The 27,510-nt window shown below is 34.8% G+C and overlaps 1 protein-coding gene across 1 annotated transcript in view; it reads right to left on the bottom strand.

Moving 5' to 3' along the window:
• Positions 1-27,300, bottom strand: part of ALDH1A1 (aldehyde dehydrogenase 1 family member A1) — a 50,329-nt gene extending 23,029 nt beyond the window's left edge. Inside the window, exons 1-4 of the mRNA XM_032676169.1 lie at positions 26,324-27,300; positions 10,758-10,829; positions 10,339-10,457; positions 2,955-3,059 (exon numbers count right to left, since the gene is read on the bottom strand). Of these exons, the coding sequence (XP_032532060.1) occupies positions 2,955-3,059; positions 10,339-10,457; positions 10,758-10,829; positions 26,324-26,606 (579 nt within the window). The 5' untranslated portion in view covers positions 26,607-27,300. The remainder of the gene's footprint in view (positions 1-2,954; positions 3,060-10,338; positions 10,458-10,757; positions 10,830-26,323) is intronic.
• Positions 27,301-27,510: the final 210 nt, after the last annotated feature.

The raw sequence follows: 27,510 nt of genomic DNA, 5'->3' as shown, positions 1-27,510 counted from the left end.
ATTTCTTTCAAACTTTTTTGTGCTGCTGTTTGCTAATCAGTGCTTTCTTCTCCAGGGAAAGCACTATCAAGGTTGACTAAGTCAGCAAAGTCAACTGAGTTAACACCAAAATCATTAGTTTTAAACATGAACCAGATCTTAAATCTTTAACTGATGCTGATAGCCAGGAACATATTTTTAAAAGCTGTGAGTGAGGTGGGTTAGTGGCTTAGAAAGCTCAGCACAGACCTGTTAAGCAGGAGGCCCACAGAACTTCCCAATTTTTTTCCAGGAAATTCAGGAAAAGGTAGTAAGGAACTATACAAATAGCATAGCCATTACTATAGGATCGTACTGACCAGTCATCTACATCAGGTAGCTGAAATCTACCAGTTTAAGAAGAATTGCTTTTCTTCAGAATCTTCAGAATGTTGTCAAATACATCATCACTATCTGTGAAACCCTGTCATAAATATTCTACAGCTTTGCAATATGACTTGAGGGGTTATGGCTTAGCCTTTACTGGAAAAGGACAAGGGGGAAACAAAAGTCATCCTAGTACAAATGATGTAAATTAAAACTACATGTGTTCTTTCTACTAGAAGTGCAGAAATAATTAAAACCAAGACAAATAAGATAAAGGTTTTAAAGGGTCATGAATGAAAAGTAATAAAAAAATTATTGTTCTTCAACAGTATGAAATTTATTTCGGGTACATGAGTATAAAGACGCTTTTCTGGGCCAGTTTAGACTTTTTTACGTTTAGTTTACGTACATTTACTTTGTGTACGCTGACCATTTGTTGAGCTGTTTTATTATTACTAGGGGCCTTTAGGATTAGGAATGTAGTTTGAAAGAGCCATCAAAGTGAAAGGGAACAGTTCTCACCCACATATATGTCTGTGTGTTTTAATCTCCTCTTGTTTCTTTAAAAATACTACTACAAGGAATGGGACAGTCTTTTGTCAACGCTATTGTATGCGCAGATTAAATGCCTAAAATCTTTTGACTCATTATTTGAAGTCTAGGCTCTAACATATTAGGTTCATAATGGCTGTGTAATTTACTAGATTTGTACAATTCACTTGGCAATTTAGTTAATAGCAGTTGTCATTACACATTAGTTTGCAAAATTATTGAAGAGAAAGAAAACCTGATTGTCGAATAGTATTATCTCTTTATTTAATGAGTTGCTGGAGTGCTGGTAAGGAAATAAAGCTACAAAAATTTTGTGTGGTAACTGAACAGTTGCAAGTCATGAGTAATTTAATTTGAGGATGATCAAATATCACTGTTTCAGCACTAGATATAGGTAAGTGGGACTAAACAAAAGCAAGGCCTTTGAAAAAACTCCTGGTTAGATATATGAAATAATTAAAAACATACTTTCTCAGCCATGTTTTTCTGAAAAAAATTTAAAATGTGTCTTCATTATGACCTTCTTAGAAGTTTGTGGTCACTATTGCTTATGTGCTAGACAGCCTTAGAGACAAAGTTTATTAGGAGATTCATGGTGAAATTATGGACCAGAGTAGCTAAGATTTAATGAATGAATGATTCTGAACGTATTTCTCAAAAGAGAATTTCATTTCAGACTGAATCTTTGTGCAGTAAATTAAAGTATTCTGAAAGAGCCCATGCTTACTATATTGGCAATCAATTTTTGATGAGCTTATAACATGCATAAGCAGCTTATAAATTTTACAGTATCTCCTGGATAAAAAGGTGCTAAATGAATATTCTACTGCTAAGCTTAAAAAATGCTTGTATACAAAACATTCTAGGTATGCATGTTTCTTTACTTAAATAACGTCATTTTGTGAGAAATGTGAAAAAATTTTGTCATTTTTGGATGTAAAAAACTGACCTTGAGGGGAAAAGTGTAAAAAATAAAATAAATAAATAAATAAATAAATAAATAAAAAAAATGAAATAAACTAAATCAGTAATTATAAAAACAATTTCATTTCCAGCTACAGTCATCTTTGAACTGGAAATAGAGCCTTCACTTCTCATACTTCCTGTCTCAGAGTTTATAGGAAAAATTGGTCATCACTTTTAAAACTGTTCAGCAATATTGCCTGTCCTATTTAAATAACTACCCTTCCCCCAACTTGATAACTTACATTTAAACTATATAGTAGCACTAGCTAAATCCTTTTCATGAGAAAAGCACATAATATAACAAAATATAGATCTTAGCACTTAGGTTTTCAATATATTTTTGATTACATGACATCTATATGTAATTTTCCACTAGGGAATCACATAAATACATACAAAAAATGTTTGTATGCAGTTTTCAACAAGTTTTTTAGTCCTCTGCTTAAATTCATTGATTCAACATGTTTTAAGTAGATAATTTTTGGTAGAATTAGTGACTACTTGATAGGCCACATTCAACTTCAGTGTTTTTTAGGACCATGTTCCAATATATTTTTCCTAATAAAATATTTGAAGGGGCAATACTGAGAAGACATATTCATAAAAATGCTGATGGTAATAATCATCTTCACAGAGTCTGTGTGGGAAATTATAAATATTTGCCCTCTTCATATTATCTATAATAAAAAGTTTTATATAAATGTGTAATGAACAGGTTACATTACTGACTAAGGAAGAGCAAGAAAAAATAACAAAGACTCCCAATTAAGTTTTTAGATGTCACTGATCACAGATAAGAAAAAGAGCTGATTATATTAGTAAGAAAAACCCAGCAAAAAATATTTCTTTAGAACTTTTCTTATATGAGCGAGATCCTAAGGTAAATCAGTTTTTTCACTGTTTCTTTACAAAAAATATTGTGGCTTAATAAAAAAAAAAATAAAGATAAGAATTATTTTGTAGAAGTGTTCAGAATGAAGTAGGTACATGCCTAAGGTGGTTATACCACAGAGATGGCTGCTTGCCTTACTGCTTTTAAGATGAAGAAGTAAACTTAAAGTTAGAATTAAGAGCAAGAAAGAAAACTCTACCTTGTCACCTTCTTCAACCTCACAGATTTTCTCTTCATTTGCAGGGTTAAAGACTGCAAATTTTTTACCACTGATCGAATCATGCCACTCATTGTTTATAAATATCTGCAGGGGAAGAAAGAGTGCAATAATATTAGTAACACATATATAACTGTTTGTCATCTGCTTTGGTGAATAAACCTATCTTTCATACCTGAGAGCTTCCTGATTGATAGATACCTGTATTAAAATTGGAATAGCCGTTTCTAAATTATTCTGAAGAGATAAGTAATCACATGTTAACATAACAGGGATCAGCCTTTTAAAATTGCCTTCTTTTGAAGAGGCAAACTTTCTCTACATTATATTTTTACTTTGTTTCATATCATAAAAATATGCTGTTACAAAGGGGTCCTTCCCTTCTCAAACTGAAATCTGTGATGTGCAAGGGAGGTACATCCCTAAATGACCTACCTAGAACTACCTGGGTTTCCTGTGCTCACAGGGTTGGTAAGGATGGAGGGCCTTCTTGTTACATAGCCTGACAGAAGTAGACCCAGTCCTTGGGTTTAGTTAGTATAATACCTTAAATTAGAAGTATCTTGGAGAGCACTGTTGTGTTTAGGTTTACTTTGATTTTTCTTCACTCTCTCCTGCCAAAGAAAATAAAATCCCAACCAAGACTAAACCAAACCAAATCAAAAGCCCCAAACAAGCAAAACCAACAGCAGTTTTCTGAAATTAAAGTTGAGACCGAAAAACCTTCTCCATAGTCAATTGAATGAATCACAGAATCACAGAATGAATAAGGTTGGAAGGAACCACAGTGGAATCACATGGTCCAACATCTCAGGTCAGGCAGGATTATCCTAGAGCACACTGCACAGAATTGCATCCAGATGGTCCTGGGTGCTTAGGACATGTGTAAGGATCTCTGGGTGAAATCTGATGTACTTATCTCTGCTCACAAATGCAAAATAGAACCTAGGTCTTACATGTGGATTCACGAGATCTGTACAACTCTAGAGCCCGCCATGTGTGAGGCACTGTTGGTAAATTGTTGGAGGGGGTTAACTTTTTCTGACTGTAGGTTAGCCTCAAAACAGGCTAAGAAAGGAAAGGCTTTTTGGGAAGACCTGATAAAAGCACAGCTGTTGAAAAGAGGAGACTATGTTGTTAAGAACTGTTATGTAGGTTGCTCTTTGAAATGAACATGATAAGGTATACAGTCTGATGTTAACAGTACCTGTCCTCCTCTACCTGACCATCTCTGTGATCTCTGGATCAGTGATAAAGTGGGGTCTCCACACTGAGCTGCCCTCCCAATGCTTGAGCCCACCTTTCTGGTGCTGGTGGGCTGGTGTTCTCCCTTCTCACTCTCTCCCAGCACCCCTGTGTTGCTGGCATGCATGTAAGGTCTTGCTCATACTCATCACTGAGACCATGTCAGACTCTGACTGACAGTATCAAGTATTTTGAGGTCAAACTGTGCCTCTCTTTATGGTTAAGGTGTCTTGCCTCACCTTTAGTCACTGGAGCTTAGCCATTGACACCAGCTAGCAGAAAAGATGTGATTCCTGTTTCCTCTCCATTAGGATAAAGAACCTAGCATTACTGCTTAGAATAGCAGGAAAATTGAAATAGAAAACCAGAAAATACTTTGGGGCAGATAAAGTCAAGACACCAGAACTACAGGATAAATACTTCCTGTCACACAGACCTGGGGACTAAACCCTTCCACCACAACCACATATGTTATGAAAATGTGTCCGATTTCAAGAAATAGATTTTTTTGCATAGTGTTCAAATTGCCTACTCTGACTGAGTGGTAGTCAATAATTAGGGAATATTTTGTGAATAATGATCAAGATCATTATTCATGATCAAGATCATAAAATACTATATTTGAATAAATGAATATGGCAACAATTTGCCATTTAATATATTTAATTTAATATATTCCTGTATGTTTCAGATTGTCTCTATGTGGGCACCTTATACAGGCTGTCATTGTAATGTCTGACCATCAGGACTGACCAGCAAACTCCTGATTTAACAAAAGCTATCAATCCCTGGAAAGTCCCTGGAAATTTCAGACAAGTGATGAAGCTGTTTATAAGATTATCCACACAAAATTCTGACTGTGGTGAAAGGAGAAAGACAGCAGTTAAATGGTTAAATGTGCAACACCCCCTTCTCCCCCCCCCATCTAGACATATTGCCAAGAAAAGAGACAAAGTGAAAGGTAAATATTAACATAACACTGCTATGATGTTACAGTATGCTAAATTCATATCTGTCCATGAAAGGAATAATAGCAAAACATACCATTTTTGGAAATTTTTGAAGTGTTTGTTTAAATACTACATTTATTGCACCAACCAATATTGCCCATAGTATTAGTTTAGAATATATCTCTTATTGATGTTTCTAATACCGTTTCTGTTTAAAACATAACTTCGCTATATTAAATATATATACAACATTGTAACAGGGCTGTATAAATCAAACTATCCAGATGTCTTTCATAAGCTAGATAGCAGCCTTGGAAATGCAGGTATGAAAGACAAAAAAGAGAAGGAAAAAGTCAAAACTCTACAAGTAAGCTGTATTAATACATTGCAGGCAGCTGTACATGTAAATGTGCATTCAGGCATGCTCATTAAATGCTGTGGAGTATTTGCTACAAACAAAAAGGATATGGATCTCTAAGTCAAGGCAACATCAAAGTACCTGCAGACAGCAGCCTCTAACAACAACCTTGACTGAGAAAAATTATGTTTGGGATCATCTTGCAATAGTTTACAGTGTTTTGTCAGTCAGTCAGAACTCCACTGACATCTAGACGAACATAAATGCAACCCGTCTGTGGCAAGTGCTCTGCAGGGCTTTGTCTGTGATGACTAACTGTGACCCATGAGGTTTAGGAGTACAATTTTGTTTTGCAAGGATTTAGAAACATCGTTGCAGGTATTTTGTAAATATTACCTCACTGGAATTTTAGGAGAGAAGATGTATTTTTATTTCAACTACTCAAAGTATTAATGACTTTCAGGTTTCTTTGCAGTAGAATTGGAAATACACATTTCCTGTAAATGAGACTGTACACTACTAAAGCTTAGTGTTTCAAATAGAGCCCATCAACAGGCAGTCAAACCCCTCTGACTATCTTTATTTCACAATGACAGAGTGCCGTAAAATCTTGTTTTTCTGAAACGATTGGTTTCAACTCAAATGGTCTAACATCATCCACCCTTTGGGGTTGAAGTTCCCTGCAAGACTACAGTATTTCTATCCTTTTTACACAATTGATTTCATCATTCAGATGACCTGAACAGAGAATGGGGAGACAAGACCTGAACTTTATCTTTTTTTCTGTCATCTCAGTTGTTTCGTTTTGTTCAGTCCTGGAGTATTTTGAAAGGACTGTGAGTTCATAATACAGAAGTATCTGCTAGATGGGAAGTGCCATAATTGTGTCGGTGCTGCATGAGGGAAGCTCATGCTGACTCTGTACAGCTTTGTTTCAGATGGACCGCACCACAGCTCTGCTGAAATAAATTTTAGGGCCCTTACATTAGGTGTCATCACTTTATGAAACATAACTTTTTGCTGAATCTTCCTTAGGATAAGAATCCCCTTTTTGTGGTTTCAGTATTGTACAAAGTCTGTACAGGGATTCAGGCTTCAGTGCTTCTGCAAAATGACTTAAAAGTGCAGCTTAAAGAAGTAAGTACTTAATTTCTGCTGTAGCAAAGATCCCGTATCAGCATCTGTCTATAAACTTATTCTTTTCTAGGGAAGAATTTTAATGTAATTCATTATTATTATTAAAAATAATACAGAAGTGTAGTCAAGAAATGAAATAGAACCAATTAAAATGTGGACTATTCCTAACTTAGCTATTAAGGATAACTTTGTAAACATGAAATTAAATGTCTAACTTATCTTCTATTTAGATATCAAACTTATCGTACAAGAAAAAGCAAAACCTCTTCTGCCCATAAATCTGCCCCTTGCTGTAATAAAGATTTTCTTCTCAATACTTTTCAAATGAACCCCGTTGACTGTTTCACGAAGATAAAAGGGACCAACAGATTTGAACAGCTGCTCAGCTGACTGATCACAAGCTTTCTAATGCAGACTATAAACCAGGGAATTACACCAACAGCATTTTTTTACAGGCCAGGAACAGTGAAGAGACGTCAGGGCTGAGTTTGGACGCATGCCGAAGGCAGTTCAGCACCACTCAGGTGAGATGATACGCAGTGCTGAATAACTGCTGGCACCCATGTACACCTGCTCTTAGAGATTATGGCAGTCATTCAGATATTCTTGAGTACTGTAATACACTAAAATTTACTTGGCAGTAAATTTTACAGATGCATCTAGACCTTAAAGATTTGCGGCCCAAGAGGAGGCACATTTCAAGTGGTGTAAGTTCTAACGTACCAGTCTCAAAATACGTCATGGAGTCTCACTGTATGCTTTAAGCAATAAAATTAAATTATGCAATATTATTTAAGGAACTACTAAAGAATGAAGTTTTAACTTTAAGCAAATATGTCAGTATAGAATATCTGCTGTGAAATATTATTTTTTCCCACCTCAGGTTTTTCCTTACGAGAATCTTATGTTTGGTTAATATTTCATGTAACTTTTTTCCCCTCCCTTGAAATTGTATGCTATTATTGATATAGGAATTACATTTTACTGCTGCAATGAGCTAATAATCAGAGAACACACTCTTTCCGTTCAATACTTATGTAAATTTTTTTATTTGTCAGTGAGGGGCTTTGTGTCTACAAAGCACGCTGATCTGAAAAAGAGTGAGTTTCTATAGTACCTTTCTAGCTGATTACCTTTTCCCAGATATTCCAATTATATTTTTGTGCTTTTCTGTCTCATGTTTGTTTTGAAGCTAGTGATGCAACATAATGATGCTCAGCTATGATTTTCTTTATTCAGAGTGGCTTAACCTTCCACACTTTCTGATATTCCACATGCAGATTAGTGAGAGAATGTTCAGCCATTTTCTCCCCCTCGTGTAATTTGACAACCTAATAATTAACTAATCTGAGTTTCTCTGATTAAAGGAGTACCACAGGGCTTAGGGTATGTGAAAGCATCATGACAGAAAGTATTTGTCACACAACCATTGTCTAATTCTTCAGTGTTGACTAAGTAAAATATTTACTAGTATAGTTTTAGCTAGCTACCAAAAGTTATTCAGTTCACGAGCATATCTTTAAAGGAGATTCAGATATGAAACCAATTCAAGATCACTTTGCGGTTCAAAATCCAAGCCAATTGTAGTGTTTAAAATACTTCCATTTGATGGTTGAAACTGAAATTCCCTGGAGTGTTAAGTGTTATACTAGTATACATGTTACATATGAAAAAGGATTAATCTGAAATGTAGCTATACCTACCTATAAATCCAGATTCATATGGAAATACTTAGTTAAATGAATTCTGTGAAAGGCCTCAAATTATCTCTCTCATAGAACATAAAACAGTGTTAAGTAAAGAGGAAAGTCCTTGAACATCTTCTGAAGACCTCTCTTCAGATTCTCATGCAATGGCTGTTGATATTACAAAATGGTAGGAAAAGAAAAATTAGAGCGTACAGAAATGAAGGATCTGATCCTCCGTGCTTCAGACAGAAAGGGTAATACATCAGCAGTAATTAGTGATTCCCTTGTCTCATTCTTTCCAGTGTAAGTAGTCACCCACCCCCTATGTTCTAACTTCTGTAACAGGAGAGGAACAGGATGGGTGCAAAGGCAAGAGTGGAAAAGCTTTATTAAATTGTGAGATGAGTGCTGGATATGGGCCAGCATTTCTAATATCCCAAATCTCTGTCTCTCAGTAGACTGCTGTGGCTTTCAGATCATCCTATATGGTGTTTGAAGACAGAAGGAAAGCATTGCAAAGATCAAACCTCCACGAGGGTGTGTTGGATTTTGCAAACCAGTGCATTGCATTTCTGCACAGGTACAAATTACATATACAACTTGATTGCAAAGGCAAAAGAAATATTTGGAATGTGACACTCTCCTTGATTGCACACTACAGACTATAGACTTTTCAATTGTCTTGGCTGGCTGTCTTGTGGTTGATTTTTATATTAACAGAATAGATTTTTACTAGTGAAATATTTTAGAAGGATGAAAATCTTTACAGGAATTCGTATCTTGAATATTCAGTTACATTAGTCAGTGCTTTGCTCATATTAGTGATAACTTCCTTTGAAAAACTAAAAAATCAAATAGTAAAAAGCCTTTTTTTTTTCTTTTTGAGACAGGAAGAGCAGTAGCGGGCTATCACGTGGCATGGCAGAACTGCATAGCTTTCCTAGTCTGTTAAATATTTACAAAGTAGGATCCTGTGTGATTTATTCAAGAAAGATATGCATTGATATCTGCTCGATTTTTTCCACTAAAAAAATAGGATAGAATGTAATTCAAAAGGACTAATTTAGATGATTACTGAATACCTTGCTTTTGGAAAAGAAATGAAGCAGTGGCTCTAAAAAATAATATTATTTCCCTTGCAACAGTATCAAGAAAAAAAGAACAGTGATAAAGGAGTCTCCAAAGATAAGAAGTCCTTTCTGATCAATTGTTCTACCTGAAAGTTTCAGAGAGCAGAGTTTCAATATTCTCTGCCAACACTTTTTTTGAAAATTCTAGGAGATATCTGTGTTTTATGATATAATATTATGGTATAAAACAGGAAAAGAGTCTTTTCAAGTTGGAAGCACAAGTCTGAATACAAACCTTCTTTATCTGTATATTTCTAAATGTATATGGAGAAGAATTTTTTATTTCAAAAAGTTTATGGTAATATTGAGTAGTTAGTGTTGGTAGACTTTATTGATAGCTACTTGTTTAAGCTGAAAAACAGATTCATTATCTCTAAGATTAACATGTGAGCAGAATTATTTTTATTTTAGTTTCATTTTCACATATCCCTTTCCACATATTCTTATTAGGTATAATTATTTAAATCTGATCATAACATGATGCAATACGCGGACATTTTAGTTTGCTCTCACTCTTCTGAAAAATAATATAGTAGTAGAAACCTTTCCTTCTTTGCTTCATTTATACTTTCTGAGAAACTTACCACTGCTGAAAATTTGTTTCAGGAGAAAAACAACACTCACCCTAAATTAACTATGGAAAGATTGTATCATTCTTACAGAATTAGGTGCTTTAGCTTAGGTTAAAAGGATCACTAAACATCAACTGCTAATATGTGTAAAATCAGAACTCTGTCAGAACAAACATTTTAAGCACTGATTTACAGTGGCTTCCATAGTATATAAGGTTAAACTGAGCACATCCTACTGTCTAAGTTGAATGCATAAGAAAGATTAAGAAATGCAAATGCTACTAACCTTGGTGTACTTAATTTTCAGATCTTTGATTGGTTCTGGCACAGCTGGCGTAACTGTAGTAGAATTGCTGTCTGAACCTTGCTTCTTCATGCTTTCAGTTGAGAAGTTTGAGGATGTTCCTGAAACACAGGTGAAATGAGGTATAAAGGAAGTGCAGTGATTTTTGTCCTGACTGAGCCCCTAGCTTTATTTGTGCTTTTTTATCTGAACCAGCTATGGTATATTTGCATACAGGAATATGATTGGATGAAAGAATTCATTGCAAAGAGAAAATGACACTACTTATTTTTATGACCGAAAGCAACAGCGTTTTCACTGAGCTGAGATTTCGATGAAGCAAACATTGCTGAAACAGTCTGCTTAGGCAGACACTACAAATTCCTTACCGGGGAACAGAGGTTTAGGATTCCTCATCTTACCTGTAAAATTGCTTTCTCTCAGCAGGCAAGTGCCCAGATTTAATGTAGAGTTCTTCACGTACTTGAAGGCAGCTCTGAAGGTAAAGATAGACTTGTTAGCTCCGGAAACAAACTAAGCCCTTCTCACTGGAGAGTTGATGAGAATAATTACCAGAGCTAGAAAGCATTCATTAAAAACAAGCCACTTTAGATTACATTTTAATATGTTCAGGGCACATTAAAAGTACTGTAATTAATGTCTGTTGTGTAGATCATAGAGATAAGGGAAGACTATGGTGATACAAAATCCTTCACATATTTTTCAAGAAATGTGAAGGTAAGAAAAAAAATGATCAATCCAGAAAATCTCTGTGGGCAGAACTGAGCAAAAGTTTGCTGCTATTCTTTTTCCAGATAGCACCACAAATTTAAGGACAAAATTTTTACCACAGAGCCCTTTGGAATAACTGAGTTCAAAACAAATCATTCAATAGACAAGATTTTTCTACACAGGTGAAACCCACTGGTGCATAAATGTCCTGTTCTGATTATTCAATGAGAAAGGTATCTCTTCTACAGGCAAATCATTTTATAAGGCACAAGAAACTCCTTTCTTAATTAAACTCTACCTTTTCTGATTGGTGGTCTCCCAGAACTTGTTTTTCTATGCTAGGCTTTTGATATATGCACTGTGGATTAATGCCATAGAAATAGAGAGAAATGATCTCATTGCTTTGACTGAGACTACACAGATGCTTGTAAAACTCACTGCACACATTTAACTCATGTATCAGGCATCATCTACACCATCTGTCAATAGAAGGCCTTTAACTGACAGCTGAGATAGGATATATCACAAGATTAATCTTGCCACACATTAATTATATTTCACATATTTTCTGAATTAAAAGGAATGCCTTAATTATTATGGATGATTTTTGTGTTTGGACATATGGTTTGAGCAAGAATTTCTGAACTTTAGAAAAGTTCAAGTTATTTCTGGATAAGAAAGAATTCTATTATCATGATAATCTTCTCTCAGTGAAATATAAAAAGCCATGTGAACTTAAACAAGTTTCAGCCATTCACCCTGTCATGTGAATGAAGAGCAACCATTCCTATTGCCGTAACATCCTGATATCCAAGGTTACCTGCTCGTTACTTACTTTGACATGCATCCTTCAGGTCTTCTGCCTTAGCTGTCTGGCTTAAGACACCCAAGCAAAGAACAGTATACTTTAAAGTTTTGTGAACAGTACCTTCAGACCTTAACATTTTGGGTTACAGTGTTTGCCTGCCTTAGAGAATGTCTTTGAATTTCATCCAAACCCCAGAATATCTAAATAGGGTTTATTCATTTCTATTTGGAATATAACTTTTCAGTCCTATCCTTGGGTACCAATTTTTTTTCTTTTACTTTTCCTTGTAATTTTCAGGTTTAGACACTAATGTCTACTCTAATAACCTTCCTGCCACTCTTTTCTCCATTAGCCACAAAGAGTTGTCTCTGGTTAATTCACATGCCAATTGCTCATATTTGCCTGACTGGATCTACAAAACAGAGATCAGTGGATTTATCTTGTTTCAAGTAAAACAAAAGATCTTTCTCCCAAATGATAGTGTTCTAAATCCATTCTCGTATTTATGTACCACAGCACTCCTGATTTTTTTTAAAAAAATATTCAATCTAGAATTATGATAACTGCTTTGGAAAATGATAGCATTTATCATCTTTCCATGTCTATAAGGATGAACTGAAATCTCCTTAGAGATGTTACCCTGGGTAAAAGTTTCACCTTTTCCAAACATACTGGATATCATCGCTTTATTTTCCACACCATTTATTCATTTAACACATAGTTTGCCCTCATTTTTTTTGTGTGTTTCCCTCTTTCTCCTTGGATTTCATGAATCCCCTTCACTACCATTCTTCCTGTGTGTCCTTTCTTTTCTCTCTAGACTTTGTATATTGTTGAAAAATCTTGTCTCTTTAAAAGTTTACTTGCTATCTTGAGCAATCCAGTTGCCCTTTCCTTGGACCTTATCTGTTGAGACTTGCTCCAAACATTACCATTAATGTCAATAAACTCTTTAACTTCTCTGATGACTGATTTCCCCTCCTTTCTCTAGGAAACTATTGCTTAGACAAAACTGTTTGCATTCATCCCAATCCTGTCTCCAATAACTTTCCTATTTATTTTCAGCCTAGGAATGCTTTTAACCTAGTGTAGAAATTTTGTAATTTTCCTCGTATACCATGTTCTTGTTTATTACGGCTTCCTGCTATTTTTATTCTGTGGCTTTTTTCCTCCATCCTGAATCACTACTTTTTCACATTTCACCTTAATAACAATGTGCAGTTCAAGAATTAGTAAGTAACCTCTACAAAGTTGCTATAATTCAAAACACTGAAGTTAATAATCTTCCATGGTGACTCACACACTATTGTCCAAAGTTCTCTAGAATAGGTGTTGCACAGAATATGCTGTTACACTCGACTCTTTGGTAGCTGTATTGCATCATCTATGCTGAATTTAGACTGAGTCTCTAATACTTAAGTACATGCTTACACTTTATAAAAACCTTATAATAAAAAAAATCCTTTGAAAAATCTCTATTTAGACAATATCTCTGTTACTGAAAATCCTGATTATCCAAACAACTTTTTCCAAATTCAGATTATACATGGAGTTAAGATAGGGAGTTATTCAGTGATTCAAGCAGATTCCCTGCTGTTACTGACAGAAATGGGCATTAAATCAGGAGTGGAAGATCTAAGTGTCAAAAGCACCAAAATATGTTTTAAAAGTGGAAATCATTGAGATTTGTGAAATCTGTGGACTCTCATTCTGAAATGCTTTATTTGCTTTGTTAATCTTCCTTATGCCATCCATTAATGGCAGTAGAACAGAAAGAGTAGTCACTTTTTGCCACTTTTGCCATTATAAATTTATAGTCCAAAGATGGTGGAATATTAAAGTTCTCATAACTCTATTTGTGAATTACTGAAATCAAAATGACAAGATCCTCAAGGCTGCTGAACAAATTCCTTTAGCTTCTGCACAGCACTATCTTGCATTTCTGAAAATCCAAGTTTTTCTTTTATATAATTACAGGTATCTCTGACCACAATTAGCAGTTCTTCACTTATTATAAAATTTCTGTGACCTATAAAATCCTGGAGTGAGGCAGCTGACAGATGCATAACTATGTATTTGAGTTTGAAATTTGAATTCAATTGCTGAAAATTCTTTCTCTTTTTGCTACATGGATGATAACAGCATATGATGAAATGTGTTAGAATATTCTCCATTCTCTTCACTCTCCTGACCAGTGAGATGACTTGATGAAAAGGCATGAAGCTGAGTCAGGGGAGATGTAGGTTGGATATCAGGAAAAGTTTTTTCACACAGAGGGTGATTGAGCACTGGAACAGGGTAGTAGTCACAGCACCAAGCCTGTCTCAGTTCAAGAAGCATTTGGACAATGCTCATGGGCACATGGTGTGATTCTTGGGGTGTCCTGTGCAGGGCCAGGAGTTGTATTCAATGATCCTGATGGGTCCCTTCCAGCTCAGCGTATTCTATGATTCTGCAATTCTATAATACCTCCACAAACAGGTCATAATACTAACTACTGTTTGGCTGATTCATGGAAACACCTTTGCTCCAGTAACGGCCAGATTTAACTTCCGTTTGTTCACTGCAGTGAGGAAAGAGACAGCGCAAGAAAAACTAGTGCTACTAATTTTGTAAGCTTGGTATCAAAGACGCTGAATGACTTCTTGTTACTAGTGCTTGGGCTGATAGTGGATGCTGTCACAAGGCCTATTCTCTGCTGAATCCATAATAATGTTTTTGTCCAAGATACGCTTGCTGCAGGGAGGGACACGTAAGTGTTTCCTTCTTCTACACTGAAGCGTGCGTAACCACAGCTGGATGTCTTTCCCATTCATGCAGAGCCCCACCTGTTAGTGGAGCAAGATCTTTTCTTCTGATTCCATACACCTACCGAACACTCCCTGTTCACCTGTATGATTAATATGGACCTTTGCAACAAATCCCTTTCATAACAGACAGCAAAGTATGACAACAATGCAAGAGAGAACAGAGCACCTAGGAAGGAACTTCGAGCTCAGGGTAGAAAAGTCTGTAACACCTACTCACTCATGGGTAGAAGTGTATTAACACATAATCACTGAGCACAGGGACACCAAGCTTAAACTGTGGACCAGTGGCTCTGTAAGTCAAGTTTACTGAAGAAAATCAGTCGAAACCCCTCTTTAGAAAATATTTCCACTCTTTGATTTTGTTGGGATGAAACAACATGATATATCATGATTAGCTCAATGGAATGGGTCACACCTCAACAAATTTACATCATAGTGATACAGTTATCTATATCTGAGCTATGTATATAGCAACTCTCTGTAATCAGTGGTAAGAAGCACAAATATTTTGAAGCACAGATCTGTTCATTCCAAAGTACACAAAGTAGCTCAGTATCCTAGTAATCCAAACAGTATGCTATGTGTGAATAATTATTATTGGTCGCTATAAAGGAAGACAATTTATCCACCTTTGATACAAATACCTTACTAGAGATAGGTACTGATGTGTGAGGTGGCTTTCACTTTATTTTTTTCACCCACCACAGGGAGACGTCTTCCTAGCTACCATTTATGAATTATACAATATTGCCTCTGGAGTGTAAATAAATTGTTGGGACCAGTGTTGTTTAACTTCTTTGTCAGCGACATGTACAGTAAGATCAAGTGTACCCTCAGGAGGTTTGATAATGACACCAAGCTGTGTGGCACAGTCAACACTTTGGAGAGCAAGGATGCCATCCAGAGGGACCTGGACAGGCTTGAGATATGGGCCTGTAGGAACCTCATGAAGTTCAACAGGCAAAGTGCAAGGTCCTGCAGCTAGATTGGAGCAACCCAAAGCACGAGTACAGGCTGGGCAAAGAATGGATTGAGAACAGCCCTAAGGAGAAGAACTTCAGGGTGTTGGCAGATGAGAAGGTCAACAGTCTTGGTAACATACACTGGTAGCCCCAGGAAGCTAGAAGTATCATGGGCTGCACAAATAGAAATGAGGCAGCAGATCAAGGAAGGTGATTCCGCCCCTCTACTGTGCTCTCATGACACCCTACCAGGAGTGTTGCATCCAGCTTTGGGGCCCCCACTGTAAAAAGAACATGGAACATTTTTGGAACAAGTCTACAAAGATGCTCACAGGGCTGGAGCACCTCTTATGTGAAGCTGCAGAGAGAATTGGGGTCGTACAACCTGGAGAAGAGAAGGCTCTGGGGAGGAGACCTTACAACAGTGTTCCAGTACCTAAAGATGGCCTGCCATGAGAAAGCTGGAAGAGTGACTTTTTGAGGACATGTAGTAACAGGACAAGAGGTAATGGCTGTAATTGAAAGATAGCAGGTTTAGATTAGATATGAGAGAGAAATTCTTCCCTATGAGGTTGGGGAAGCACCAGAACAGGTTGTCCGGAAGTTGTGGATGCCCCGTTCCTGGAAGTATTCAAGGCCAGGTTTGCCGAGGCTCTGCAAAACCCAGTCTAGTGGAAAGTAGTTCCAACACTGTCCATGGCAAGGAGGGTTGGACCTAGATGATATTTCCAACCCAAACCATTCTATAATACTATGATGATAAGTACATTTTTTAATATTTATCTTTCTGCTACTTGGGCATCTACTCAGTGTAGTCTATATTTTCTGTAACATGAATCATAATGTGTATTGATTTTGGAAACAGATGTTTTATTTTTGTATATAGGACAACTTCTACACAAAATAATGACTAAATTGCAACACAAAATCATTGACAAAAATAAAAGGAACTGAATATATTGTGGAGCAATGAGAGAGAGAGTAGCGGTTCAGGAATTATTACACCATTTTTAAAAACATTTAGCTACAGAGCACATTGCCACAAGAAGCAATATTCTTCTTAATATATATCAGAAGACTATTTATTTAATTGTTGGAGCATTTCCTAAAATTTACAGAAATATTTGGTAGCAGGTAGTATATTTTGTTTCCTTAAACTAAAATGACTTGTAATTGTTTTTTTCTTTTCTTCAGTTTATCACCAGATAATCAGACAAAAGTGAAAAGGATAACAGTTTCTGTGAAGAAGGCAATAGAACAGAAACAACTAAAAAGAACTCATTATCATCTCATGCATCAAAAATGCGTGTCTCTGGAGAAGAAAGAAATTCTCACAAAAATGCAATAAGAGCTATAAAACAATATACCTGACTTGTAAAGGTCTGTGTCTATATTTATGCTAAAATAGGGAACATAAGAAATTGTATTTTACTTATATCAATAGAATTTTTCCTACTCTACTAATTATTACTTATTATTCAATCATGACATAAAATATTTGCCATAAAGTCATAGAAACAGTCCCTTAATAATTTAACAACTGAAAAAGTATAAGTTTTTCACCTAGGCTATAATAATTTTCTTGTCAGGAGGACATTATTTAATTAAAACATTAATAGAGGTCTACTGTTTTTCTAACTATTTGCTGAAAGTTAATGAACATTTATAACTTTTATGCAACACTTCTTTGAGAAAACTAGACAGAATATCTGGTCTGTGAAAATAAGAACTCTTCACAGAACAGTGTTATCACAACAATGTATTAGTTAATAAATGAATACAATTTTCTTGATTATACTTTCAGCATAGAATGACTTATATTTAGAATATATTTTTGTGACTCAGAACAAACTTATTCCTGTTTTTCTTGTTAAAAATTAAACTATTTTTTAACTTTTTTTTTCCGTACATAGTTCAAATCGGGGAGCAAGTAATAACTAATGGAATAGTTTAAAGGTTCTTCAAACAATTGATTATGAATAAGGAGAAAGTTTTTGTGCCACAGGTCACAGATAAAAGCTCTTATCAGTGAACTTCATGAATAATTTGGTGCTAATCAATAGAGTGCAAGTGCAAAAACTGGTCAGGGTTAGATCAGAATCAGACCCAACACTAGTTATTAACTTACGTTGTTAGCAGCAATTACTGCCAAGTAATTTGCAGCATTTCCTCCATGAACCTTTGTTTCAAAGCCAAGTTTTAGATGGCCTCAACTGATTTTACATAATTGCTATGTTGTGCTTTTTAAGCCTGTGTATATTAATTGTGTTCTTCAGTTATGAAAGTCTCAAAATAACCCTTTCTACTTTTAAAGTTTTGAAGAGCATCTAAAAAAAGTTACAGCTAAAATGAAAAAAAAAAGTCAAAGATATATTTAATATCTACCTCTTTTGTTAATATTTAAAAACAATTTTCTGAATGCATATATCTTAATTTCCTTACACTGGTTTTTATTAGTCTTGATCTTAGTATGTTATATTAACAATCAGCAGCATCATAATTACAGTGGGTTTGAAAGATTTATTTTTTGTGGGTTTTGGTATAGGATATATTGGGTCCTGAGATCTTTACAGTAAAATAACCCCCTAACCTGCTGAAAAACATGAGGAAACTGAGGTTTCAGAAAACAATAAAGAAGCAAAAAGCAACTATAAAACTATATTTGTGAAAGCCAGTGGTTCATAACTGCGGATGTAACAGCTTTGTATTTAAAGTACAGTAAGCCTTATTGTTACAGTGCAAAGTGGAGGACTGCTACAGCATAAATCTTTGTACTCAAGATGAATACCTTTTCCATACATCAGGGTGGTAAAGTGCTATAACAGCATTTAAAACTTGCAATCAATAGGATGTCTACTGAAGTTGCAATTGAACCAATGTAAAAATAATATGAAATCCTTAATGATTTATTTGTGTCATCCTGTCTCTCCCCCCCAACTTGCTTTTACCACTATTATTTCCGGAAAGTTCCTACAGACCTATCTAGAAACCACGCAGCAGACAAACAATCTTCAGAACAAAAGTCCCCTTTATAACACTTGAAGTGTAATGAGAAAAGCTAAGAAAGAACCATATTTGCAGTATAAATGTGACTTATTAGAAATAAAAAAGCCTTGGCACAGTGATTCATCATGCTACATTTCCAGAATGACTGTGACACTCAAGTACTTCCCTTGTATTATAATGTCAATGGAGGATTTTGATGGATTTCCACCTCCTCTGTTACCCAACTGTTTATTTTGACTTAAACAAACAAACAAATAATATGGAGCAAGTCCTGTCTTTGTTTGCAAATTTCAGGGAGGTTTCTGTGGATCCTGTCAGAGATTGGAGTTTCTAATGAAAAGTGAACTTTAACCAGTTTGTAGATCTGTGCATCTGTGGTCTGGAGTAATAGTGCTCAGAATACAAATTTCAATATAGAATGTTTTTGCAGCATATTATGAAGAATCTCTGTTTTCCAGCTGACAAAATCTGCTCTCCTTTTATGGCAATTGGTAAAACTGACATTATTCCCTGTCCTACAATTTAAATCTTAATTTCAAGTTTAGATGTAGTGAACTGACCACATTAGCTTCTAATTTGTAATCCCTGTTTTTCTCTACTTTGTCATGGTTATAATCCAATATTCATGTGGGTTTTGATAGAAATATTATACTACTATACTCATTAGTATCAGAGGTGAGTGAAAATTAAAAGCTAAAACACTTGACTAAGATTTTTGAAATTATATGATTAGTCTAGCTTCCACTGAATGCTACCAAAACTTTTCCCATTGGCTTGTGAATCTTATGAAGGAGTAGCTTTCAGGTCTGTGTACCATTTAATTAAATAATTGTATTTAAAAAAGAATATGAGATGTGACAAATTTGAATTATATCTGTATGAATTATTTCTGTTTGATCCCTTGAACTCGTTTCAGAATGGAAAATAGATGATAACATCCTAGTACAGGAAAATCAGATAAATAACATACACTCTGGGAACTACTCTTCTGCTTTGTTACAGAAATGTGTTAGCCAGCAGATTTACAATTGCAAATCTAGCAACAATAAATCTTGGAAGAAGCCAAGCTTACAGTGAAAACTGTATCCTGGTATGAGGTGTGTGACATTCACTTTTCATCTAAAATTAGAAGTATGTTTTGTGGATGTGCTAAATGTGTGTGCATTTGTATATATATACAGGTTATTGCAGATATAGATAGAACTAGATATCCTTTTTGGGTTTCCTTTAGTAAAACCATTTCACCATTTCTCTTCTAAGAAGAAAATTAGAAAAAGAAGGAAAATTCTTTCTCTAAGGAACAAGGATGTTTGAACTAGAAATATTGTAGTCCAGTATAATGTGTATTGTAATTCTGAGGGGGAAAAAAGTGCCTGCAAATATTTTGTGATTGTTACAGAATTTATAAGAAAATAGAAGTAGCAATTTTTATTTTTTTTTTAAGTTTTGGTGTTTGGGGGGGTTTTGTATGTGTGGGGTTTTTTTGTTTTGTTTTGTTTTTTGTTGTTGTTGTTGTTCTTGTTTGTTTGGGGGTTTTCTGGGGGGTGTGGGGGGGTTTTTTGCTTTTTTTTTTTCTAGTCCAAGACGCGGGGTATTTTCAGCTTCACTTTCCATGAACATATTAAACCTTACACTCTCAGATTGCTCTCCATCCTACTTGATACTGTGTAACATTAGGCTAAAGCTGTGATCATTTATGAACCCAGGCCCATGGTAATCTATATAATTAAAAATGTAAACAAACCCCCTTTTTATACAATTTGTGTGTAACATTATATGGCTGCTGCTGCCAACGTGTCCCACAAAAAGAAACACATTCAGACCTTTAAAGAAAAACTCTGAGGAATTCAATATATTTTTAAAGTTTTTTTTAAAAAAAGAGATCTATTTTGGTTTCACTGCACCATTTAGATGACAGCAGAATAATTAAAAACCTTTTTTCTGCCACTTTATGTAAGGAAAACTATGAAAGCTGAGAATATTAACGTTTCTTATTCCTAAGAAAAATAAGTACATGTGAAATACATATTCTCTGACATACTGCTTTGGTAGTGAGCATGTTATGTTTTATGCACAATAATTATACTAAGTACTGAAAAAGTTCTTTGAATTATAGATTGCCTGGATAATAGTTGTACTCTGAGGTGATAATGATAGTAATAAGATGAAATTTACTTGGATGATCAGGACATTCTGGAGAAAGCAGGGCCAAAAATAAGCCAAGGGCAGGATAGAGTGGCTAAAAGTAGAGTTGCTATTTATTCCTTACAATTTTTCCCTGAAAAATAAGTGGCATATAGCTAAAGTTATAAATCTGGCTTGAAAAATTAAATTGCTGCTACACTTTCTTGTTTAGTTAGCTTGCCAAACTCCACAGACACAGAAATTTTGCAGGCAGTAGAAGACAGTATTTAGCCTTTAACAACCAACATAAATGTTTTGCTGAGGATAAAGTTTGCATAAAACTATTCCTTTGCTATCACCGCCAAGAAAGATTTAAAATTTCATCTCCAAACTAAATAAAATTCTGATGTTTTCTCAAAATTTTACCTGGAATTTTGTATTAATTTGGCATAGGCAAGTATGAAAGCTTTCACCTTACCAGAAGGTAAAAAATAAGTCAGATTGAAGGGATAAGCAGCAGAGAAAGGAGGCATTGCCACACTACATATAAGCTAAAACTTAAAACAGTAATGAAAATAAATAAAGTTTTGATAGACCAAGATTTAGCTATTATGGCCTAAGATATGATTTAGAATAAAAGAGAATTGTATGTATTGAACTACATAAGCTGAGAGAATGTAAGCAAACTTATTACGAAAGATGTCAATAAGAAACTTTGGTTTCATAGTTTGCACTCTGAATATTTTCTCATTATAGGTTAATGATGGCGCAATCCTCCTTTGGCCACCTCATTGAGTGCACAAGTAGACAATTATTGTTTTCTTTCAGTGTATAATCATCCATACCTCTGCGATGTGTCTTTTGAGAAGAAATGTTCCCAAAACCACTGTAAAATGTATCAATTGCTGGAAGCTGGAGTTAAACCTGCATCAAATGCATTTTAAAAAACATTGTATTCTAATCAGTTATTCGCAGTAGTTAGGGACATACAGGGGCTCTCAATCTCATTTCTAACACTGACACTTTTCACTTTAGCAGTTCTTTAGTAGACCTCCTTTCCCTCTGTCCTGTTTTAAATCACCGCAGTACACTGCAAGTGTAAGTGGTAAAGTCAACAGCTAGATACTCTGTGCACTATAATAATGCTTTGCTCTTCTTTCACGAGTAACTGTTGCACCAATGAAACTGCAGTATCAGAATGGAATCTACCATCTATTTTTGTTTCTTGTCTGTTTTTCATAAGACTAAGTTCCCTTTTTTAATATTTCATCAGTATCAAATTGAATCGGAAAAATCTACATAGGTGATTTCTTGTCAGAAATCAAATTAAAAAAATACTTGCAATGATTGTGTACTGCCTGTGTGGTACTTGTCTAATATCTTCCAGTATTGTAAGTTCTTAGAAACCCGAACCTATCTATATATTCATTTGCAAAGTATCCTGCATTGCAAAGGACATTTAATGGTGGAAAAGAATAATGTCATATTTCTGCAAAAAGCAAAGAAAAATCTGTTTCTACTCAGGATTGTTCTAAGAAAAACTACAGAATATCTGTCCGCTGAGGGGAAATTATATGAGATTCAAGTGCTGTAATTTGCAATGAAGAGAAAGAACAACTGTAAGATGAGAGCAGGTTTAACTAACTAGAAAAGTCATGTAAGTTCATATTAAGTCAAAAGAAGACCAATAAGTTGTCACTATATGGAATTAAATTTATCAATGCATTTAGTACTCACAGTTCAGAAATGTTCAGTATTTGAAGAACTGCATTTTCAGTTCACGTAATCCAATTAAAAATATTTAATCATAGACAGCAGTGTAAGAAGTTCTGGAAGACAAAGTGTGAAATTTGTTGACAATATTTGTCTCATGATTTATTTTCCCATTTCTTCTCTTTTTGATGGCATGTAAAGCAAAATAATACGAACATTTTGTTCTATTAGACTATGATGTGTAGTTTTAGTGAAGCTACAGTTGTACAAATAATGCATTTAAATACAAGTCAACATGAAATCTACTAAATTTTTAAAAATGAACGTAGAGAAATAACTTTCTGACTATTTAGCAGTGGTAACTGCTAAAAGTTAATGAGTGAATTTTTGATATGGCATTTCAGATTCATCCATTTTTGTCCTATCCAATCCCTAATTCCATCATAAACTGAAGTGTAGAATTTGTTAAATAATACACACTGACAACATATTCCTGTGGCTATGTACTTTAGTACAGTATTTCATTGTTCAGTTTATACAAAGACCACAAAGAATATTTCTCAAAATTAGCCATGACAATTTGTTTTGGAAAAAAGTTTTAAAATTCAAAACACAAAAATTGAGAGTGTCATAACTTTACGAATACCTCCAAATAAAAGTTCTCTATTTTCTTTCTCGTTTTTCCCCAGATCTGACACACAAAGTAAAAAAAGCTGCTTGCTTTGGTCTGAAAAGACGATACTTCTTAGGGAGCTAAAATTTCTTTACTAGTTTTGGAATAACTGTTCATGCTAATAGAAATTAGAAAAAAAGACAAATTAAATTTATTTGCTCAAATTAGGCTTAAGCATTATGCTAGCAATCAAGAGGAGATACTAACCTGAGTATTATGTAAAGGCATTTGTCAAATCAGTTTGTGCCTATGGCTGTACAGCCAATATGGAAAATTCAGCATGAATAGTAAACATAGAAAGCACCTTGCCTGATGGTGAGCATTTGCAGAAGCTTGCCAGTGGATTAAAAAGGGAGTGTTTGTAAAAAGGGATGGTCTGGCTTCAAAAAAGAAAAGGATATTTTGGGTGGTTAATTTCATTACAGTAAGAATATGTCTGCTTTTTGTCCTAATAATTTCAGATGTCTTTCTCCAGGACTAAAATATGAAAACATTCAAAAATCTCTGAGCAAAAGAGGGAAAAAAATCTTGTTTATTGATTTTTCGCTGCTATATGAAGATGTAAAAATTTCTGTGTACAGTAAGATGTACTGACTATCTAAATCCTTTTTTCAGCATCTCTTTTAACAAATTGAAGCTTACTAATCATCAAAACTTTCTACTGAACCCCTGGCTTCTGAGGAAATTAGCAATCCAATTAATATTCTGTGTTTCTGGGCACAAGATGACTCTGTTTGATTATAGTTAATATTCTTCTATATTTAGCTTAAAAAAATTCTTTGAGTTCACAAATTCTACTGCTACAGCTCAAACATTATGAGCTTTATTGCCTTTCTGCTTTCATTATCTCTTTTCTGTTTTCCTGCATCATTTTTGTCTAGATAGCAGTATTAGCTTTTATGTATTTTTTAGCATTCTGTCTAAATTTTTAAATATTTCTTAGACTGAGTTTTAATTTTGAGGTGAGTTTTAGCACTATATCAAATCCAAAAATATCATTTTTTCAAGTGTCAAAACACCACTGTTTCCTCCTACAAGTATATTTGTCCTTATGAATCTATCTCTATGTGTCTCAAGAATAAGGCAAAATCAGCTGCAAAGCAAACGTAAGCATTAGCAGCACATGATAAATTGTCATCACACTAAAATTATTTACTGGAGTTTTTAGTATCAAAGTTATTAATCCAATTCAAAGCAGTGTTTCTTAAAGGATATTATATAAAACTATTGGCTTTATGCTTTTTTAGTATTTTGGGTTAGACAACCACACATATGAATCACTGCGTGCCACTAACAGCCACAGGACACAGCCACCTTTTGCATTACCCATGCATTTCCTAAGTTACTTTTCTTTTCGTTCTGTAGCTGTTTATTATCTTATCTTGCATTCTGAAACTTTCACAGTGTGTCATACTGAGCACGGCTCAAACAAAGCTTTCTGTCAAAACTCTGTCTGAACTGAATTTCATAGATAGCAGTGAATAGAGAACACTCAGGATTGTGGCTCTGCTTTGCATTACATAATAATCTTCCAGTCATTCCAGCTTGTGACAAATACCTGCTCTGGTTTATTACATACCAAAATGGTTCTCAGACCACAGCACTGTCTTTCCCCTACTCTTGCCATATCAGTTTATATTTTAAAGGAAGAAAGGAGTTTTTTGCGGATTGCACTGAAAATTGTGCTGGTTTAGGCATGAAACTATTACAGGGGCTTGCATGTGAGTTTGATGTGGGGAAAGCTACAAGAAATGATAGGAACCATGGTTCTTATCTGCTGCATGTGGGGGGTTATATATGTTTACTCTTGAAAAAAATACCAGTATGTTTACTGTATGTGCAATAAAGTGGCAATTATTTTCTGCCTTTCTAATGGTATGCACTTTCTAGATATCTTTTTGATAGATACTGGATTAATTTAGTTTCACTATTTTCCTCTACTATATTACTTTCTGACTAAATAATGGATTTATATATAAGTTCATACAAGTTTAATGGTTTCCATGTAACACTGGAACTGATATACTCTCTCATGTCAAAACTTTGTAAAATGAATAATGGCATCACTGCATAAAATTATTAATGTCATTGAGTATAGGGATTTATAAAGTCTTGGATTTTCTTATGCCACACTCACATTGTGATCTAAAACATATGTAGAAAGATTGGGTAAATTAAACAGTATTATCAATACTGAAATAAGGTGTTACTGTAAATTCTTTTGATTCATTAGGAGAAAAAAGTATAATTTTTCATCTGTGATATAAAGCATACCCACAGTAATCACTACATTTTTGCATTACTATAGAAAGAAAAGATCAAATAGAAGAATATTCTAAGGGCCAAATCTGTCTCCTCACCTGAAGTTTGTAGATAATTGCACCAATAGTTGAGGAAATAAATAAACAGTATATTAACAATAAACTGTGAAAAACTCCTAAGCTTCTTGCAACATCTCCTTATGGAGATGTTTGGTCTCATGTTGACTATGTCCAGCTAGAAATTTCTCACATCTCCCCCCAATAAAACCACCAAGGGTGTCTTTTTGAGGGAATATTATCTACTTTTGTATGTTCTGATAATCAAGCTTGTACTTTGTCATTCATTAAGCATTCCTTTTGTGCCTTAGTAGTCTAATGTCTTTTCTATCATAAAGAGATGGTTTTGGCAGAAAGGAAATTATTTTCTCTTAATACATTCAATGACATTTTTATTGCAGTACTTTCAATGTCTTTCCTCTCTTTTCTTTGCAATAGGTTTTTCATTCTACATCCTCATATCAGATTTCAAAAGGACCATGGGATTTGTTTAATTTTAAAGCATTATTACATTAGCATTGCTAATTAATAGATAAATTATTAACACAAATTACTGCCATGGAACTTCATAAACATGAAGGTACATACATACAAAATCAGCAATTTAATGTAGCAATTACTGTAAGTGTGGCTGTCAATAGTTCATGAATCTTATATGACAATCCTTAAGGATTCAAATTTTATGTTTTTATGTTTTTACATACACATATATGAAAGTACTCACAGATATACGTATGTTTAATGCAGGCATATATTTTTGTATTAGTTCACAGTTATACCTGACTTTCCTAAGCATACATTTCATCCAAAGAATGTAATCAGTCAAAAATGCAAGGCCTTACCTTTAGAATCAGGACTTGATTTCTTATATCTGTTATATTTCACTTCCTCAGCACGCTCTGCCCTAAGGTCTGTGATCAGCACTACGATCAGAATACCAGGCATGACCTCTATATATACACAATTCAGTAACAGCAACAAGTGAATACTTGTTTCAGTTCCACATTTATCAATGATATTACTCTTAGAAAGAGATCCTTCAAGCAAACACTTAATCTGCATGGAATTGCAAGTGATCTTGATGATACACTTAGGGGAAAAAAAAAGGAGATTATTGTACAACATGGCAGATGAAAATACCCGCAGCCATTGCACGTACCACTCATTCTGTTAACCATGTAATATACATTGTCATTTTGACATGTAGACTATTTCTCTTCCTCTATCACCTCCATGTCAATCCAATTCACTCATTCTTGCCAATGATGAAGTGAAAAAAAAAAAGGAAAGAAAAGGAAACAGGGAAAGATTGTTATCCCAGATCTGCATTTGCGGTACATTTTAAAGCCAGTTAGATTAACCATTGGGAAGATGTTAGTCTAGATAAGAGAATCCCCACTGGTTTTCTGTCTCCCTTAGACAATGAAATCACGTAGCTGTGTCTGTGCCTCTGTTTTGGATTGTTCTGTTTTAACACATAACAGATTGAGGGCTGCCTACTATTCCTAATTAACTCAAGTTAAACTAATGAGAGAGAGGGTGGAGGGAGTGCCAAAAAAAGAAAAGAGATCATGAGTTGGAAGAGATTGAATTACAACTTAAAGGGGATGGAGAAAGGAAAAAAAAAAAGGAAGGAGGGGGAGGAGATGCAAATAGGGTTAAGGCTGAAAAGTAGGGAAGAAGAAGAGCCTGAGAACAGATTTGCCCTTCATTTCCAACAAAAGGCAAAGATGTCTTGCAAAATCATCAAAGCAATATAAGCAATCCAACATTGTGCTGTCAGATTCTTTCTTCTAGTTAGAAAATACTTCAACACCCACTGCTATCCTGGTTCTACTCTCATACTACTGTTACGGGTAGGTTAGTTGTTGGGCTTGACAGCACAACCTGTAATGAAACGGCAGTTTTAAAGTAAAGCAAGAGTCAATTTTCAAGTGTACGTATATTGTGTTCAATACAATGTTTAGAAGGGCCTCAGGCCCAGGAGAAGACTGGCCAAAAATCCCATGTTTCTGTGCCTGAGGTTTCC

The sequence above is a fragment of the Chiroxiphia lanceolata genome, chromosome Z, assembly GCF_009829145.1.
Source record: "Chiroxiphia lanceolata isolate bChiLan1 chromosome Z, bChiLan1.pri, whole genome shotgun sequence".
Classification (NCBI taxonomy): Eukaryota; Metazoa; Chordata; class Aves; order Passeriformes; family Pipridae; genus Chiroxiphia; species Chiroxiphia lanceolata.
Note: the sequence above shows the minus strand (reverse complement) of the source record. Positions and strands in the feature narration are given on the sequence as shown.